At 42.8% G+C, this 20,416-nt stretch overlaps 1 protein-coding gene across 4 annotated transcripts; it reads left to right on the top strand.

Moving 5' to 3' along the window:
• The first annotated feature begins 131 nt into the window (after window positions 1–131).
• On the top strand, window positions 132–18,588 carry LOC306941267 (zinc finger protein 106-like). 4 transcript variants are annotated; one of them, XR_013792119.1, is made up of 23 exons: window positions 132–206; window positions 499–611; window positions 752–813; window positions 2,080–2,289; window positions 2,870–2,893; window positions 3,252–4,433; window positions 5,270–5,612; window positions 8,353–8,422; window positions 8,567–8,721; window positions 8,881–8,941; window positions 9,440–10,061; window positions 10,533–10,570; window positions 11,843–11,985; window positions 12,204–12,338; window positions 13,011–13,127; window positions 13,593–13,784; window positions 13,976–14,038; window positions 15,136–15,255; window positions 15,421–15,492; window positions 15,702–15,773; window positions 16,708–16,854; window positions 17,166–18,136; window positions 18,177–18,588. XR_013792119.1 is itself a non-coding variant. In XM_079526617.1 (22 exons), the coding sequence occupies exons 2-22, from the start codon at window positions 501–503 to the stop codon at window positions 17,220–17,222; spliced, it is 3,996 nt and encodes a 1,331-aa protein (XP_079382743.1). In that variant the 5' UTR covers window positions 132–206; window positions 499–500; the 3' UTR covers window positions 17,223–18,588. The 4 variants fall into 4 exon arrangements, 3 of the variants coding, with proteins under 3 accessions (XP_079382743.1, XP_079382744.1, XP_079382745.1); XM_079526617.1 differs by having other exon boundaries at window positions 17,166–18,588; XM_079526618.1 differs by lacking the exon at window positions 2,870–2,893 and having other exon boundaries at window positions 17,166–18,588.
• The last annotated feature ends 1,828 nt before the right edge of the window (window positions 18,589–20,416 follow it).

Below are 20,416 nucleotides of genomic sequence, written 5' to 3'. Positions count from 1 at the left end.
TTGTGATTACTTGTAGATCTGTGAAAACTGCCCCCCACCACCAGCTTCCGGCTGATGTCGCGAACGAGCGAACGATTGGCTGCTAACCTCGCGTCACCAGGCTTTCCAATTGGCTGCTACGGATAGAAGGAGGTGGGACCAAACTGCGCAAGACAAACATGGCGACGGCCTGTTAGTTTCTCCTGGTGCCATGTGAAAATCGCAAGGTAACTTTTGCATTTACGGTATACACCCTATTCAATTCCCCGTATTTCTAGCTAATGGCATCCTTGTTGCCCAATTGAGTCTGTGCGACCCAACGTTTAAAGACTGTTGCACATTCAATGTTATTGTTGAAACTCTCGGATGAACTCGTGTTCCACTGACACATGTCAATACATGACATCTGCCGAGCCTTTCAGGATGTGTAAAAACGTTACATAGCCCATTTGGTGGGAACAAAACGGGGATTAGCGGTAAATTAAGTTATTGATTGTTGCTATATTGTTCTTGTTTCAGAAATGGCTGCAACCGTAGTTAAAGTGGTGGTAACTGCCACCTGCAATGCTGGAAGAAAAGCCCCAAGGAAAAAAACCTACTGTATAGTATGCCGACATTGTTATTTCAATGATGTAAGTGATTATCAAGCTTGGTCCAAATCCATCCATACATGAGAAAGTAAAAGTCACTAAATAAATACATGCAGTCACTGTATTATTTATGATTGATTGATTCATTGCTTGCTAACCTCGACAAAACGTGTTTTCTGCAGGATTCACATAGGCATATGCACGCCATGCACCATCACCAACAACTGGCCATTGTGTTGCCCAGGTGAGCTACAGTATTGTGTTACTGTTAAGTTACTGACACGCCCTGTGTCCCCTATTCTTTCTGTGGCAAGCGTGTCGAAAACAGCAGATCTACAAGCTCACTGTGCGTTGTAGTTCGGCTGTTTTCGGCAAAGAGATTTGGTGTTGTGGGGGAAAAAAAGAGCACCTAGTATAGCGTGCCCTAGTATATAATGGCTGTGATATTACATACTGTACATTTCATGTATTCCAAATACACAGCCATAGATCACGCCGTGCCCGCCTGATCTTCATGGCATAAAACGACATTGTCCAGAAACCAACTCAACAATAAACAAACCAACATACAGTGTAAGACTGTCAGTATATACACTGGTAATAGCCAAATTGTTAAATGGTACCTAATATTTCACAAATATTGTGACAAATAAAATATCCGATCTACAAGCTCACAACGACTCGCACTGCAAGGCGCTGTGGGCTATTCTCACAATATTTATCTGTGGAACAGAGTCAAACTAAATGTAAATGCCTACATTGCTTTTCAGGGTGTGTGTGGGGGAGTCCCCAGTTCAAATATGATTATTTTGGTGGGGTCATGCACTGAAAGGTTTGGGAACCCTTGCCTAGGGGTCCCCTGATCCCACTTTGAGAGCCACTGGTGAAAACATGGATTAGTCTTGCTTTATTCCTTGGTCAGTCTCTAATCACTGTAAATTTCGGTTTCCTCTGAAGCTGCTTCAGTTGCCGTTCTATTAGCCCACAGTAACCCAACTCTCTACCATGGACACAAATTAAAATAAAAGAAAGGGCTTGCAACTCACTTTCAATGCCGCACAAACTTTAATAAACATTTAAGATGGAGGATGTGTGTTATTTTTGAACACTTAAATCCTATAATGTATTTTATTTACTGTAGGCACACAAGTAGAACATTTGAAAATATAATGTAAGTTGAGTGTAGAGAGTCTTAGGCTATAATGTATTTTCCTGTGCTTCTCATGTCTAACTTTTGAGCCTGACCTTGTAGCAATACTTTGGGCTACTATTTTCTAGTTAACTGTGTGTGTGTGTGTGTGTGTGTGTGTGTGTGTGTGTGTGTGTGTGTGTGTGTGTGTGTGTGTGTGTGTGTGTGTGTGTGTGTGTGTGTGTGTGTGTGTGTGTGTGTGTGTGACCTATTATTGTATTATATGCACCGTCATAAGACGAGAGCTGAGATGAGAGCATAAGATGTTGGTTGTCCACTCACCACTAACAAATGTGCTTATTTTTATTGTTTTATATCCAGGGAACCATGCCATCATTGCCAGGCATGTAGCGTACCCTCCATGCATCTTCAAACGTATGCCATGCACATCTCCACCGCTCAACACAGGAAGAACATGGCTCTGCTGATGAAGAAAAAAGATAATGTAAAGGCTCTGACTGTAAAAGAGACTCTGGGGGATGCAGCCCTTAGCAGAATCAAGACTAGAAACCAGGAAGTGAAGAAGGAACAGTAAGATTTTCACATACACTAGTACCTTTGTTTTATTCAAGCATAAAGGTGCATTCACCGGATGTGTGAAAAATGGTCAAGAACAGCTCTTCTCAGCTACTATTGTGAATCTGGTCGCAGCAGCATCAGCGACGTGTACAGTATGTTTGCAGTGTGTCTGTTAGGCATGGAAAAACAAGCAAACACAATGTGCGCTTAACAGAGATGGACAATACTCTTGTCCATTCACAATTCTATTAACTGTTACTGTATGTACAATAGCTCAGGAAATCCACTCAGAGCAACAAATTACTTCTCCACCTTTGATGTCTCTGTTCTCTTGGGCAAGAATTGCAGAGGTTGAACATTTTTCAACGTTAGTATTTGCATTTTTAATTGACTTAATATTGAATTACAACAAATTGCATCACACACCCAGTATGAAGTGTGTGTGTGTTTTTATTGAATATTTATAAATGCCTGTATTAGCAGGGCTGAATAATGTTTCAGCAATGACAATGCAATGTACACATAACATTGCAAAGGATGTAATGTAGCTGAGGCAATCACGTTGTACTAATACAAAATTACTTCTTGACAGAAAACGAAGGCTAAGCATTATTGGGTAAGCATTTTGCATGATTAATCTGGAAGAAAACAGTGAATAAGATCATTATTTAATAACTTCTTGGTAACAGTGCTCTGAGGTGGATTGTATTAGGTTGGGGATCACTAAGGAATTTACATATTCACAAACCGTGTGTGTGTGTGTGTGTGTGTGTGTGTGTGTGTGTGTGTGTGTGTGTGTGTGTGTGTGTGTGTGTGTGTGTGTGTGTGTGTGTGTGTGTGTGTGTGTGTGTGTGTGTGTGTGTGTGTGTGTGTGTGTGTGTGTGTGTGTGTGTGTGTGTGTGTGTGTGTGTGTGTGTGTGTGTGTGTGTGTGAGCTATATTTCTGTAACTGTTCTTCTTTTCAATTTATCACAGGAAAAAAGGAAAGGGAAAGAAAAAGAAGAAAGCGGCTAAAGCAGGAAATGCAGGAGTTACACAAAACATTGAAAACAAAAAGCAACCACCAGAGCAAACTGCATTAAATGGAGGCAGACTAGCTGGCAGACATCAACACCCAAGTCAGTCAGCATCACAAAGGCATCAGTCAATCAAGGAATCAGTTTCAACCATGTCAGAAATTGATATCATCAACAGAAATTATGACCAAAGCAACAGTCGGAGTACTGGAGGAAACAGAATTGATACAAGACCCAAGAACTGTCAAGGAATGCCACAACAATCAGTAGGGTGTAACATGCATTATGATGATAGTTACTGTGACTTAACTGCAGACCAGCTATCAGATACTGGAGTTAAAATCTTTGGGCAGAAGGTTAAAGTATTTGAACAGAAGGAAGAGAGCAGTAACAGATCTTCACAACCAGGGCAAGAACGAGTCTCTGCCACTACATCCACATGTCTAGACGGACCAACTGACAATGGTCAATTAAAGGATGTTGATGTCAGTTCAATACTTAGGCAAGTCAGAAGAGAACTAGGTGTGAGGGAACCATGCAGGGCAGAGCGTGCAGCCCGTAATCAGAAGCAGAGCCAAGAGGCTGGTTTCAAGGAGGAAGTGAAAAGCACTGTACAACAAACTGGCTTGGAGAAACCTGACACAGAGCGAACCACTCCTTTCACCACATTCACCAAAACGGCTCATAACAAATTAACAAAACCCCAATCTCTACAGTGCCCTCAGGTTGACACTACTATTATTCCTGTGCCCCGTATTGGAATGCGCAGCTCCAAGGTTAGCGCTGTTAAGTTAAAGAAGACAACACAGTCACAACAGTCAGAGGTGACCTCAGAGAGTAGGTGTGACTCAGACGGACCGTCAAGCAACTGGGAAAGAGGATCACCTAGAGGGCCTTCGGTGCCCATACTTGACACCCTGGCAGCTTCTCTCACTCGACAGTCGACATCTGCTGAGCCCAACCTAGATGCCGCTCGCAGAATCCGACATGTCAGCGAATCGCATAAGACGGAGCCTGAGAAAGAGGGGCGACTCAGACCAACCGTTCAGAAGTTGCTCGGCTCATCTGGGAAGGTCGACTGGAATGAGATGTACCAGGAGGTCAGCAGGAAGAAAAAAGAGAAGATCAAAGGCATGCCCAGGTGGGGGAGTCAGCAAGACCAAGTTAGCAATTGTAATCTCCGCTATTAGCGGCACTCTATCACAGTGGTTCCCAAAGTGGGGTCCGGGGACCCCTAGGTGTCCTTGAGAGAGTTCTAGGGGGTCCCCAGCTAAATGATAGCTGGGAACCAAATGGACCCTGAAGGGTACATTTGGTTCCATTTGTACACTCAGAGTTAAATTAACATTGATTTTACAATAAAAATTGGGGTCCCAGAGATAGAGATGGGGGACTGTACTTAGCCTAATTCAGGATGAAATTAAAATGGTTGAAAATAGAGCCATAAAGATCTTCTCTTATGGGGATCCTTGGCATATATTTTCTAATGGGGGGTCCGCTTGCTAATGAGTGTCAATTTGGGGGTCCTTGACATGAAAAAGTTTGGGAACCACTGCTCTATCATGTCTGTTCATCCATCTGTCGAAAACGTAGGTTCCAAACAAGATATCTCAATATCTTGTCAGATTACCATGAATCTTGGAGCATCCTAGGGGACACTTGCACTGGCACAAGGCCTTTTAGGCTTTTGTGTTGCTAAAATTAGGCGACAAAGTCTTATGCACACCTGTATGCTCTGAGGCGGGTGCGTATAGGCAGGGGTCCTGACCTTCCTCGAGATGCCTGAAGAAGGTCTTTGACCGAAACGTTGCCTATAAATAAAGTTCGTATTGCAAGTGCAGACATTGTGCGGGTCTCTGTGCACTTTATGTGCATTCTTCTGAGTGTTGCTAAATTTACAATTTTTATTTACAGTTTGAGAAACACCTTTTCTATAAATAAATCAACTGAAATTGTTTTCATGCTTTTGTTGTACAGGTTTGGGATTGAGATGAAACCCCACTCTGACCAAGGAGATGTAAGGCAGGACCAGGACATTGCCCTATCAGAGGGCTTCCACTGGGATTCTGTTTTGCCTAGCGACCCTCCACCTGCGCCCTGTGCCCTACCCTCCTCACCTCAAAATACAGCGGTTAATGATTCCATCATAGAGAGACCGTCACACCCTTTAATGCAAGAGCCTTTGGAGGAGCCGAATGCTGCTCTGGGGGGTGGCAGGAGCATCCAAGCCATGATGACAAAAGACCGTATAAAAGTGGAACCAGTGGATGTGCCATCGGGAAGAAACCTCAATGCTGAGAATATGATGAAACGGAAGACGGTAAGGAGATGTAGATGTACAGCAGTCATCCTCAACCTTTTTACACTGTGTAACACCTCAGAAAATATTTGGCTCTCCAAGTACCACCATGATGACTGCGTTAAAATACAGTAGAGTAGACCTATCCCATCCTATTCACCTATGCACATGCCGGAAACAAATGTATTCCTTCATATTCTTTTTCATAGTCAGTTGTGTATATGTTACAGTACAAGTGAGAAAAACGGAACAGGGGCGCCCGTTTTACCGGCACGGGAGGCCGTGGGTTAAACACGTCATCAGGCGCTGGGGTGGCGATCGCTGGCCGTCGGTGGGCCCCGGTTGGCCCGTAGGCCTCCCGTTCGTCGTCTTTTTCCCCGGCCTCGTCCCTTCCTGTTCGGCACGCCTGTTCTGAAGCTGTCACACAACGCCACAGCCAGCCAGAGACTGCATTAACAACTGTAGTACTGTAACTTATTCAAACACATTAAGTGAAAACAATAACTGTACTACTGTACTAGCCTATTTCTCACTCACACACACTTTACCGGCTTTACCACTGGTGGGTACACGTACCACAGGTTGAGAACCACTCAAGTACAGTATATTAGATGTAATGAGGAATGTACACGGATGCTCACCATCCAACATATACTGAAACATAGCCCATAGTGGGTTTGGATGTGAGACGCACGGGATCCGTTCGTAATTATGACGGCGCATTAGTCCAACAACGTGGCTTCGCATGCAGTTAGAGTTAGGGACAGGGTTAGTAATGGGGCGAGTTGGAATAATTCCAGTTGGAATAATGACTGTCTACACACCCGTTTGGTATCAGATCACCTCTGCAATCCTACACACCCGATTTTAGCTTTCAACAACTTGGCTAGCTTGTCATTTTTTATACATCCCACATTTAACTCCGACATTGTCACCCAGTGACCAGATGTCATACTGTATATTCAGTTCATGTTAAACCCCCCTCCCCCCACCCTCAGTATAACACAGCTTGCAAATTGTACATCACAAAAATAGCAACATTTGGAACATAGAAAGATAATGTCATAGGAAAGGAAGGGAACAATCCACACTGATCATGTTGTTTCTCTCTAGTGCCATTTGTTAATGTGAGATTCTCAGGTTGTATAAGTCATGGCTTCCCAAAGTGGGGTCCTTGAGGGAGTTCCAGGGGTTCCCCAGCTAAATGATAGTTTGTAACCAAATGGACCCTTATGGGTCTGTAACTCAGAGAGTGTACAAATGGACCCTAACCATTTGGTTCCATTTGTACACTCTCAGAGTTAAATTAACATTGATTTTACAATATAAATTGGTGTCCCAGAGATAGAAAAGCCATTTAATGGGGGCCCGTAGCCTAATTCAGGTCAAATCGGGGGCCCTTGAAATGAAAATGGTGAAGGGCCTTTCTCTGCCCCACCTCTCTCACTGTGTTTTAGGATCCAAGATGGCCGCAGCACAAGGAGGGGGTGGCCTTACTGGGCTGCGTTCACAAATTCAAGACACCTGTCTTGCGTTTGTCTTGTGTCTGTGTTTAATGGCCACTCCAATGCATTTCCAATACAATTTACAATTTAGGCATTTAGCAGACGCTCTTAATCCAGAGTGACTTACATTAGGCAAGAACAAAAGTATGGGAATACATCACATATATAAAATGCATTTATCAAGAAACATGCGTAAGCTAAGAACGTAACTAGAACATATCTATATAATGACACTATACATATAAACTATACATATATACTATACTATGCTATACATATGTATGTACTATGATGTGCTATGACTACATACAATGCAATTATTGTGCTGTCTACATGACATGCTATAAGTCTGTTTCAAATGCTATCTAAGTCTAAAAAGTGCTATCTAAGGGGGTAGGATAAGTGCTATGGGCCATGATGGAGTCTGAAAAGGTGGGTCTTCAGACTACAGCGGAAGATTGGTAGTGATGCTGCAGTTCTGATTGCAACGGGGAGTGCATTCCACAGTTTTGGGGCCAGAAGGGAGAAGAGTTTAGGACGTGTGGAGCGTTGTCCCGGCGTTTTTAGTGAGGGTACTTCCAGCTTTCCTGCGTTGGCTGATCTGAGTGCGCGGGAGTGTTTGTAGGGTTCAATCATGCTTGCAAGATATGGGGGAGCCATACCTTTGGTTGCTTTGAATGCCAGCATCAGAGTTTTGTATTCTGTGCGGGCAGCGACTGGGAGCCAGTGCAGGGAGCGGAGCGGAGCGATAGAACCAAACATTTTGTTTGATGGGGGGGAGGGGGGCAGAACACATCCATCAAAGCTGTGTTCAGACACAAGTCAGGTGTCAGACACAAGGCAAGTGTCTTGAATGCAGCCCAGTAAGGTCATATGTCGACCCCGCCCGCTCACCTCTGCCCCACCCCCTCCTGGTGCTGCGGCCATCTTGGATCCTAAAACACAGGGAGAGAGGAGGGGCCGAGAAAGGCCCAGGTCTGCGGACTAATTAGTGTAAATTTGGGAGTCCTTGACATGAAATAGTTTGGGAACCACTGGTATAAGTTGTACTGTACTAAGCCACTTAGCCAGAAAACTGATCATTCATTTAGCTAACTGTCTGAAAGCCTTTTCAGTTGCACAGGGACACCAACAGCCATCAAACGCTGGGTATTGTTTCCTTGTGAGCTGATGCCCGTCAAGGGGTTTGTGCATGGCTGTGGATGTTGTTACTTCAACAGGTGTATTGTCATAAACTTTGTGTTGTTTTCCATCAGGATGGTGATAATATGGGCTTTGCTACTATGGAACAAAGTGGAAAAAAGAGAAGAGCAACATCAAACGAGGGTAAATTAAATATTTTATGTATTTATTGACTCAATATAATGATTGCCTCAAGTTGCAAATAAAGTCCATCCAAATGTGCGTATGAAAAAGGAGTGGGAAAATAATTGACAATAGATTTATTTCAACCTTTTTGTGTCAATGTAGACCAGTCCAAAGTGGACCAGCTCTTGATGGTGTCTCTTAAGGAGGATAAGCTGTGCCAGTCACTGCAGGAAATTGACAACTCGCTGATTCTCGCCCGCAACGCCTTGCAGGCTGCGTACACCGAGGTCCAAAGACTACTGCTGCTCAAACAACAGGTAGCCCACACCACCAATGGACAACAAGCTACCAACTAGAATACAAATTCATTTGTGCTATTACTGGATGTGTTAAGTTCACTTTACCTCAGAAACATTGATTAACTCTCCCCCCCACCACACACACACACACACACACACACACACACCTGTTTTTAGTGTACCAATGAGGTCAACAATCTGAGGACCCAGCGAATTGAGATCCTGCAAGGGATGCAAGGTAGGAGTTTACATTGAGAAAGCATTTTATACATATTTTTAATAAGAGTATTAGGCCCTCCACTCCAATCACTATAACTTTAAAGATATTGTTTTTAAAATCATAAATAAAGTGGATGGCAGCGTTCACGCCACAACTATAACAATGACTGAACAATATAGATATAGTTGCTTGCTGTGGAGACCTTAAAGACCTTTGCACACCATGGCTGGTTTATTTGTGCAAGTTTATTCACACATTCATATTTTTCAAACTATATCCAGTCAACGCAATACATATCGGCGTTGGAATTGCTGCCTATTCTTTTTTGGGACCAGTTTCGCACTGATTTTAGCACATCTGACCATTAAGTCACTTGTAGTATGACATGATTTGAATGTGACTTTCATAGGGCTATTGTTAATTATCGTGTTGCCCATTTCCGTTGCCCTCAGGTTGTACCGGCATTTAATGGGCAAGAAACAGTTAACCCCATTTATCTCTCCATGTCTTGTTCAGATGGGTACACTGATGTGGGGACATCTGATGTGGGAGAGAACAATGGCTCAACTCTGGCAAGAGCTGCCACTGTGTCTCCAAGGCCCCCTCCCCGCCCGTTATCCAACCCCACCACGACCTCGGCCTTCCACACACCACCTAGCAGAGCCTCACCGTCTTCCATCACCCTTACTCAACCAACCTATGTGACTCTTCCAAGGGTGATAAAAATGGAAAGATGTGAACCGTGGGCAGACGAACCGGCCCGTCAACATTGTAACAGAGCATCTCCTCACATGGCTAGCAGTCCCGTTCCCCACTCCTCAGTTCCTGTTCTCCTCCCCAGCTTGCTACTCCCGCCGTCACACACGCCTGCGGCCCCACCAGCTGTAGCACAACGGACAGAGTCCATCACAGGGAGAACCCAAGATGAGCCTGCGCAAGACATGAGAGGAGGGAACGATAGCGACGGGTCTTTAGAATTTCTAGATCCCTTCTCTGGCTCCGACGTCATTGACATCGAGGACTCTTCTGATGAGGTCTCTAAACCCTCAGTGGCTCCTCAGAGAGCTGCTTCAGTGCAGCTCAGTACTGCTGCTGGTCAGACGCAGACTCAGAAGTTTAAGGACGAGAACGTGGTCAGGTCAGTTCCATCCAGAGGTGCATATGTTGTAGGGCTGGGCATTATATTAGGAACGTTTTCTTATTTTAAATAACTAAAATGGCAGATGTGCAAGCTCAAAATGCATCATGATGCGGTGTTTTATTAACTTACCTTAGTAGAGAGGCTATTATCACCACCATTAGGGATACGTTGTTAATCAGACTAATTGATTTAGTTGAATATAACATCTATTTGAATGTTTTCGTGTTGATATACAGTATATTAAATAGAAAACATATCTAAACCAAAACCTTGCTTCTTGATTATTCGATTAACATAAATGAAAGATTAAGACGGTTATTGGTTCTACTTCGGTTTTGATATATTTTTGGTTAATTGCCTAGCCCCTATATATGTATCATTTCCTCAATATTGACAGGATGCTACATGTGCCCAAGTTCAGATAATCTTATATTAATTGTTAACAAGACATTTCTGTTGTTCCCTCAGAAAAATTGAAGTTCCATCAGTCTCTGTGAATAATCCTGGTGAGTTATCAAATTTCCTTACCTTATTGTCAATGTGTCATAGAGGGATTAGTTTTCACAGCCTGTTCAACATCGAAATACATTCAAAAACAAACAAAAAAACAGTGGCATACAACACAATAACATTCAGGTAAATGCATATCTGTAGAATCAGAAAATAAACACTGGTAAATAAAATTCATACTTTGTAGCACAAAGCAACATGTCAGGGAAGCAGTTTGTTTAATGCTGCAGTGTCTGAATGGACCAAACTACCACTAAAGCATGGTTAAAGTCCATCTCCGTCCAAATGGTGGTATTGAGAACTTTATGAGAAGTGCTGATTGAGAGTTTGATGAATGTTGTTGGCTATAGCACACGCTGGGTGATTGAACTGTGTGATGTCTTTGGCAAAATGCCAATTTATGAATTCAATACAGGAAGCAGACATGGAGGTAGCCGAGACTAAAATGTTGAGGTTCTCTCTGGAAGTAACAAGGATGGATATGCTCAGGAACGAGTACATCAGAGGGACAGCCCATGTTGGGTGTTTTGGAGATGCTGTATAAAGCCAGAGAGGCCAGACTGAGATGGTTTGGACAGAGGAGGAATAGTGAGCAGGGATGCTAATTGTTAATAGCTGTTAAGAAATTCTTCAATTAAACTTAACAGTTAACCAATAATAGAAAATTCAGTGGTTCCATCATTGGGCGGTTTTCTGTGAATGTAATGCTGTCTGCGTGCGAGTGGCCAAGGAACACACATGTGGGCCTATTAAAGTCCCCCCCAACTTGGTAGCCACAGAAATGTCTCTGCTTTTGCATATGATGTGACAGACAAGACAGTGCACTTCATTTCATTTTATTCCTCATACAAAGATGCCATTGCCTTGCCCTGTATCTCAAATGGTCAAATATTTGATAAAGGAATATACAGTAATATGTTTTTGTATTCTTTCTGTATATCGGCAAAATGTACAGTTAAGATTCTCAGATACAAATAAAAATGAATTCCGCTCATCAACTAACCGGTTAATCGATCGATAAGGTAGTCAAAACGTATATTGGTAGAAGGATATTGAGGTTGGAACAGCCAGGCACGAGGCCTAGAGAAAGACCAAAGAGGAGATTTATGGATGTAGTGAAAGAGGACATTAAGTTATTTGGTGTGAGACAAGTGAGATGGAGGCAAACGATTCGCTGTGGCAACCCCTGAAGGGAACGGCCAAAAGGGAAAGAAGACTACAGTACCATAATGACCTTTAATTGAATAAGTCATCTCCCATCTTTTCAGAGTCTGCTGACATGGCTATGGAAGAGGAGCCTGCCTTGGGTACATTCAAGAACCACACAGGACCAGTCTATGGCATGCAGGTCCACGGCGGGTTACTCTATACTTGCTCAGGAGACAACACAGTGCATGCCTACAGTCTGGTGGTATGCTCTGACCTAACTACTACTAATAATTTACTTAAATAGTGGTTTACTTTTATACAACATTTGCAAGCTGTCAAATAACTTTTCATGATGGATTATTGAATTGCTGCCATCTCAAATTATATTTTTATTTGTATCCATCTATTAGTCAACGTACAGTACAAAGTTACATTATGTTTGTGTAATGATGGGTCACTTTATAATTTATATCATTCCAGACCAAAGACTGTGTGATGGTGTTTGAGGGCCACACAAACAAGGTCAATTGTTTGCTGGTGTCATCCCTGCCCAGCCTGCCTGCACGCCTCTACACTGGATCTAGTGACAAGACTGTCTGCTGCTACAGTATCAAGGTACAACGCCAACACAACACATGGCCACACATTTTTTTGGTCATAAATTATTGTTGCCTGAGAGTGATGGTGGCATATGCAGCATCCATACAGTCCTGTGCCACCGTGCCCCCTACTCCTGTAGGGGGTTCGATGCACGTTGACCCATGTCGTCCCAAGTGATTCAACTGGTTTAATTCAATGGCCTACCACACCAAAGGGTCACCAACTCACCATGCAACTCCTCGCAACCGTTTGGACAAAAGGAGTTGCATGGCAACCGTTTGGTGTGGTTAATGCTCGTACTACGTGCCACGCTATGAGCATTGCAAATGGGCATTGCAAAACTGTTTCAAGCGAGACACAGGGACACCACGTGGTTGCAAAAATCCACTCCCACACACCCTCCAGCCCCCCCCCCCCCCACACACACACACAAACGCCAAAGTTGTTTCCTCATCCGCATATTTCTCTTGTATCGTTCCACTTTCGGTGTGACCACCATTCAATCTTCATCTAACTACTGAACTACACAAACGCGCAACAAATAGGGAAGATGAATTCTGTGACTAGTTAAAGGTGAATAAAAAATAGCTGCCTCAATGTCGGAAATATGATGCAATGTGTTGGTCAAAACTACACAAACCTGTAGGTTGCCCTTACAGTGTCTTATGTTTCTCTCTCATTCACTAGTCGAAGAAATGCCTGGAGCAGAAATCTCTTCCAGATCGAGTGTTGTGTTTACACATTGCCTGGAAGATTCTGTATGTGGGGGTCGCTGACGGATCAGTATTTATCTTTGATGTAAAGGTGAGCCTGCTTCCTCCATGTTACCTCCAGCTTGGCCGGGTATCAACATACGACGGGTGGGGAGGATGATCTCTGTCACTGCACTAGCAACTCTCACAGGTTGGTCAAAGCTGTGAAGTGGGGGGTGAGGCACTAGAGTACTGCCATGTGCGTTTTGTCCTCCTGGTGAAACTCCTCACTGCCAGGTGACAAGAAGCGGCCTTGGCAACGCACATGTCAAAAGAGACACTGTATGCGCTTGCTAGGACCAACTGTGGGAGTTGGCAGTGATATGGGACTATTGTACATGGGGAATGGGGATCTGGCATAAAACTCAATGCTGAGAAAAATATTAATTTGAAAAAGCTAAATTTGAATGTGCTTAACCTCTGACTCCACCATCATGCTGAACTGAAGTTCAGCATGATGGTCCTATGCCTTATTCCCTGTTTGTTTTTTCTCTCTCATAATTATCCGCTTCTGAAGACCCTGAAACAGCTGGATATGTTTGAATGCCACGGTACCCGAGGTGTGAGCTGTATGTCTACAGCCCAGGAGGGGGCTCGCAGGATACTGCTAGCTGGGTCGTATGACAGCACCATTAGTGTACGCGACGCCAAGAGTGGCCTGATACTGCGCACACTGACGGGTCACACCAAGACCGTACTCTGTTTGAAGGTTCCGAACCTCACTCTTGTTTTCACACAACTTGCATACTTTGAATTTGCTCCAATTTCTTTGAATTTCAACATTTATGGGCATGCAATTATAATGTTTGTAAACTATGGAGTAAATTGCACCTGTATTTTCAGTTACTATGGGTTTAACGGCAGGGGAAATAAAGCTGTCAATATTCTTGGTGTTTTCAGGTGGTGAATGACCTTGTCTTCAGCGGTTCGAGTGACACATCTGTTCATGCCCATAATGTCCATGTAAGTAAAATAAATGATGAAAGATGATGAGTTTAAGGATCAAACCAAGTGTACCATAAATAAAAATGGATATTCTGTCTAGAAATTTTACTTTTTAATTTCTTCCTTGGCCGTAACTAAAGTCACACACTAGTCTGAAGTCTGACTCTGAACCCAGGGGGACCAACCTATGATACACCTTATGGCTTCTGAGATTCACTTTCCCTTTGCCACAAGGACAGCCTGCATAGCGATAAAACCTTTCACCTCTGAATGCGTCCCCAAATCCCTATCCTGATTCCTAATGTGTATAGAGTTTATTAGGATCCCCATTAGCCTGGTGCATAACAGCAACTAGTCTTCCTGGGGTCCACACAGAACATAAAAACATGACATTTGACATTACATTAAGCTAACATTACATTAAGCTAGCAAATCGACTATTTTTGTCCTACACAAAAAAATTAAATTCCCCTTGACAATGAATGGAGAATTTCCGTCATGTAGACGAGCATGTTATGTAGACAGCACACTAATTGCATTGTATGTAGTCATAGCACTTCATAGTATATATGTACAGCATAGTATAGTATATATGTATAGTTTATATGTACAGTGTCATTATATAGATATGTTCTAGCTACGTTCTTAGCTTACGCATGTTTCTTGATAAATGCTTTTTATATATGTGATGTATTCCCATGCTTTTTGTTCTTGCTTAATGTAAATCGCTCTGGATTAAGAGCGTCTGCTAAATGCCTAAATTGTAAATTGTGAGCAAATCGGCTATTTTTGTCCTACACTAAATTCCCATTAACAATGAATGGATGATGTACGATGATAAGAGCGCCCCTCATTTCACACCCGGGTGTGATTTATACACGGGTTTAATGTTTGTCTTTAGTTCAATGTTTGTTTTGTAAACGCCATTGAACAATGAAGGGAAAATGTACGTCATAATGTAACTCATTACGTCATATTGTCTCTTTATTGTTAATGGCGTTTAATGTTTGTTTGTTTTACATCACCTAATCAACATGAGTTAGACTTTAATATATTAGCGCCCCTCACCTCACGTCACTGGTGTGATTTTTCATTTCGGTCTTCTTCATGTGCAGACAGGAGAGTTGGTACGCATCTATAAGGGCCATAGTCACGCCGTCACCGCAATAGCCATCTTGGGGAAGGTCATGGTGACGGCTAGTCTGGACAGATTTGTCCGTGTACATGAGCTACAGGTACGTATTAATATGACTCTTAATATGAAATTGTACTCCTAATATGAGAGATCCCTCACTTAGGCATTTTCATCTTAATGGTTGACATCTTAATGGTCAAGTTAACATTATAACTCAAAACTAATATTCAGCCTTTTCCAAACGTTCTCTTTTTTCCTGTGTTAGTCACATGACCGCCTGCAGGTGTATGGGGGTCACAATGACATGGTGATGTGTATGACCATATACAAGAGCACGGTACGTAATGTTCATTTAAAAAATGATGAATGAACACTGAGAATGTTACTGTGTAGTATACCCTAACTAGTCTTACCTCTTACCTGTGATTCTTAAAGTTTTAGTGTGCCGGATTCAGTATTTTAGAAGGAATGATGAGACCTTCCTGAATTTTCCTGATCAACATAATATTCAGTCATTGAGCTGTGGCTTATCTGACTCCCACTCAGATCTACACGGGTTGCTATGATGGAAGTGTTCAAGCCGTCAGACTCAACCTGATGAAGAACTTCCGCTGCTCGGTATGGATATACGGCTGCATAATATCATTCTTACATTGCATTGTAACTGGCTCAGAGGCATTCCAATGTATGCCGATATCCCAATAACGACACTCTGAACACTTCCAGGTTCCTTGTTTACCATACCTCTATTAACATAGCAAAGGTCACTGCCTGCTTACCCTCTAACATTAGCTGCCACAGCGTGTTTCCACCAACACTTAAAATTAAAACAATCTTACATGGGTCTAATTTGATGTAGTTGTAAGCGTAATAATCTTAGTTTGTTTGTTGTTATAAAAAAGGTGTAATTAAGTGGTATTCTTAACTACCACTTAATTGCATTACCATTTTTACTGGCTGACGTGGCTTACAAAGACACATCTTTAGTGCAGCATGCAACCTGTTATTGAGATATGAACATCAAGCATTAAGTTGTTTGGCGGAAGTCTGCACCCAGACCACACTGCAATGCGGAGCGAAGCAGTTGACAACAGCGGCTAATGTTATGAGCTAACTGTAGAGCAGGAAAGCCATAACAAAACACAGTGATTTAACCAACAAAAGAACGTTGCAAACGAACGAAAACAACGGCTGCGAGGTTGTGACAGAGAAACATACACGTTACAACAAAAAGGAAACGTTAGGAAAAAAAGGGGGACAGATGCACAACGGAGACAGCGCTTGTTTCATTTCACCTGACAGTTAATGATACTCAGTTAATGATAATTTTGTCCAATCTGTATGGTAGAGTATGTTAATACTACTGTATATAATATAACATGCAATTGGTTGAGCTCAATGGTAAAAATTGCACAGAAAACTGGGATCAAATCCGGGGTAGAAGAGGAAATGTACATATGTGAATTATTCTTAAGATGAGTGCTCGCCTTTCTCTTTTTAAAATGTCTTCTCAACCTTTTATTTATTTTTTCCAACTCTACTCTCTTTCCAGTGGCATGGCTGCAATTTCATCTTTGGCATTGCTGAACACCTGCTGCAGCACCTGCTCAGAGACCACAGCAACGCTCAGCTGCAGTCAGTCAAGTGTCGCTGGAAAGATTGCAACACCCTCTTCTCCACGCAAGACTCCGTAAGACAGGTAATGCACGACAGTCATTTGATACCTTCTGTTCCCCTCGAGAGCTCTACGTTCTGTAATGTGTGGATGTTATAGCGTGGGAGTGATGTCACTTAAATGTATTGGACTGTGCCAAATATGTTAATGTAATTACATTAGGCTTTATGTAAAATTAAAACGAGACTAAGGTGCTAAGACATGGGTGTGTTGTATAGGTTTGTCTTGTGCTTCATGAAATGAATGCCACAGCGCCACAAGACGTCATAGGGTTAGATAGGATAATGAATACTGAATTATTCCACATTTCCCTTTCCCTGTTCTTTATTCTTCAGGATCTACCAGATCACATGCAGTACCATGTGGAGCACAACAGCAAGCTGGAGATATAGAACACAAACCTTAACTGCAGCAGATGAGTCTGGTGCTCCCACCAGAACATGACACCAGCTAAGCCTCTTTGCATTTGTTTTTAAAGGGCTCGACCCATTTTTCTTAATGGTTCCTGTTTTTGTATATTTATGATCATGTCCTCGTGGACTGTGGTCCTTATGTTCTCTCAGTTTTCGCAGGGACACGGCGAGAGACACTTAATTTCAGTGCTAATCTTTTTGGATTCCTAAACATGTTAACTGATATCCAGTATCCAACAACCTGCAATAATCGGTTAAACTGAAACCCATTGAGCCAATGAGCATTAAAGCGGTTAGGTAACAACAGGTTATATACTTGGTCAATCCATTGTTTGTAAAATTGGTTGCTCATTAAAGGGACACTTCAACCTTTTTGCCAAAAAAATATATGTTAATGACGTTTAGAAGATTTAGAACACTTTCCTGGGGGGGAGGGGGTCTTTATGTGGGTAATATGTGGTTTTAGATTTTAGCACTGAGCCCAGTGTCTCTGATTTCATGGACACTGGGCTCACTTACTTCCTGGACTACAATTCCCATAATGCTTTGGTGCACTACTCCATAGGGGGAGGGCTGTCTTACTGAAACATGTAGTCCAGGAAGTAAGTGAGCCCAGTGTCCATGACATCAGAGACACTGGGCTCACTGCTAAAATCTAAAATATCTAAAACCACATATTACACACATAATGACCCCTAGGGAAGTGTTCTAAATCTTCTAAACGTCATTAACATATATTTTCTTGCAAAAAGGGTGAAGTGTCCCTTTAATGTTTTTTTCCGAATCTACATATTGTCGCTGTCGTACATTAATGCCCTACTTTGTCATACTACAGTGTCATGCAAAAATATCAGACCTACAATTATGTAAAAGTGAAGGTGGTTACAGTAAGTGTCTGCAGGTTTTTTTAAACCAATGAAACATATTAACAAGAGCTTGTGACTAAGTAATAACTACATTGGAACACGCTTTCCATTTCCTGAAAAGTTTTAAACATACAAGGTTTCCGCATGACAGCAACAATATGTTAAGAGTTTATTGTGGGCTCTGTTGGTTCACAAGAAGAGGATATTATGGAGAATTCCACCTGAGTGGGAATGTAATTGTGAATTGATCATTTGAGTGATGTGATTTGATGTACAGCAGTAGCCTTCTGCTACTTGGAGAAGGATTTTCTTTTGCATTTCCTACCAATATATGCACATTTCCATTACCATTGCTTATTGGACATGGCTTTTGTTTGGCATCAAATACTGTGACTTATTTCTTCAAAAACAGTATTTTGTTCTGATATTTCTTGTCTGATATTTTAGCAGCATTAAATGCCACCAAATCCTAGAATGCTTTTCATAGTCTATTGTTTTTGTCATGGACCAGTCACCTGAACCTCAACCTGAACAAAATTGACTTCAACTGATTGCCATCCTTAGAGCCCTGCGATCTCACAGCTGTACCGTAAAGGTGCCACAATTTAAAAAGTAGTACTGTAGGTGCATTTTGGCATAGATGAAAGACTGGTGTCAACAAAACCAGTGGGGTAAATCTTCTGCTGTCTCGTGCTGCTGGTATGAAATGCTTGCCCTGACTGCAGCTTTCACTACACAGTAGCTGGAGTTGGTTGGGCTTGACGTGCCGGGACAGCTTGTACACAACCCAAAACCTGTCTGGTCTCACGTGGTATGAGATTGTAATCCATTGCCTGGAAGACAATAGGTTAGGGGAAGGGGACTAACAAACCAACTCCAAACACACCGGAAGCCATAAATGGTGGAAGGTTGGACTTGGGGCTAGCAACCCCAACCCGTAAAAACCTACGTATGCTACAGAAACCCCAAGAACACTACCCCAGGAAGAGCCTAGTCGGAGAGATTCCTCTGAAAACGAGGCCATGGCGTGTACTGGTGAAAGCCTAAGGGAAGCCAGCTCACTATGCTCCACCTAGGAGCCTACAGGAATAAGTCCAGTAAATCAAATCTTCTGCAAACTGCCTATTAGATTATGAGAGTTTTGGCCTGAGGGTGGCACTAGAGGACAGGTAATGGTTTCACTCAAATGATTACAGTTCATCCTCCAGAGGGCATGAATGCACTCAGCAGGTGTTATGGCAATCTGCCTCATTAGATTTTGTGATCATAGGCCTACCGTTATGTTGTGCAAAGTGGAGGTTTTGGACTAAGGTGGATGCTAGAGGAAAGGCCAGTGTTTCTGTCAAAGTCTACAACAGTTTGTTCATTCATCATGTTGTGTTGCATCGCATGTCTGATTTATTTTGGGCTTTTGTTATGCCTTTATTGACAGGACAGTAGGCTGACAGGAAATGGGGAGTGACACGCAAAGGTTGACTGGATCGGAATTCGAACCCGCGACACGCTGTCAGGCTGCTAGGTGCCTGAACCGATGCACCAGTGGCCCAGGCCATGTTGCCATGTAGACATTTGGTGTGTACCCCGACCCAAACTTACAAAAGTACATTATTTTTATTAAAAAAATGGCAGATCTACAAGCTCTCCCGTGACATGACACTTTGATCTGCTATTTTTGATAATTTGTTGCCACATTCTTACATGTACAACAATAAATACAAAACATTTATTTTTTTAGATTTGGTTTACTTTTTTGTAGGACAAATTAAGGAAACGGATGCATACAGTACTCATGTCATAAATGTGGGTTATCTGGTCTTTCACTACCGGTATTCCACTATGAGTCAGGGATTTCAATAATCAGAACGAAAATGCAATGCCTGGATGCAACTGGGACGTATCCTCAGTGATGTATCCCAAGGTCATCGGGGTTTCGGGTCTCTCGAACATCATACCCCTCACTCGGGTGACCCAGCCGGGGTGATCAAGTCCCGACTTACGTCCCAGTAGCTACCCTCGATCAGACCCACTAGGGAAAGACAGGGCCCGCACAATCCGTTGGAACCACTCCGGAACTACTGTGCCAGGACTGAGAGGTACAATTCTGGTATGTGGAGGGACTAGGCTCTGTGGGTTGCCTCCTGTCCGGGCCCCTCCTACGTCTCACCAGGTCCACTCCTGCTCTCACCAGGAGTACCGCCAGGACCTGTGCGTTGCACCAGACTCCCAGCACCAGACACTTCATTCAGGAGTGGTGGATTCTTGAGCCGCAATGGTTCTGCAGGCTCCAGTGGCTCGAATGGGCAACTA

This window comes from Electrona antarctica (genome assembly GCF_951216825.1).
Source record: "Electrona antarctica genome assembly, chromosome: 17".
NCBI classification, from domain to species: Eukaryota; Metazoa; Chordata; class Actinopteri; order Myctophiformes; family Myctophidae; genus Electrona; species Electrona antarctica.
This window is presented reverse-complemented; position numbering and strand designations above follow the sequence as displayed.

Coding starts and splice junctions, on each gene's coding strand:
- LOC306941267 (XM_079526617.1), top strand. CDS start 501: ATGGCTGCAACCGTAGTTAAAGTGGTGGTAACTGCCACCTGCAATGCT. Junction 10,062..10,532: donor AAGGACGAGAACGTGGTCAG/GTCAGTTCCATC, acceptor TTGTTCCCTCAG/AAAAATTGAAGTTCCATCAG. Junction 13,785..13,975: donor AGACCGTACTCTGTTTGAAG/GTTCCGAACCTC, acceptor TGGTGTTTTCAG/GTGGTGAATGACCTTGTCTT.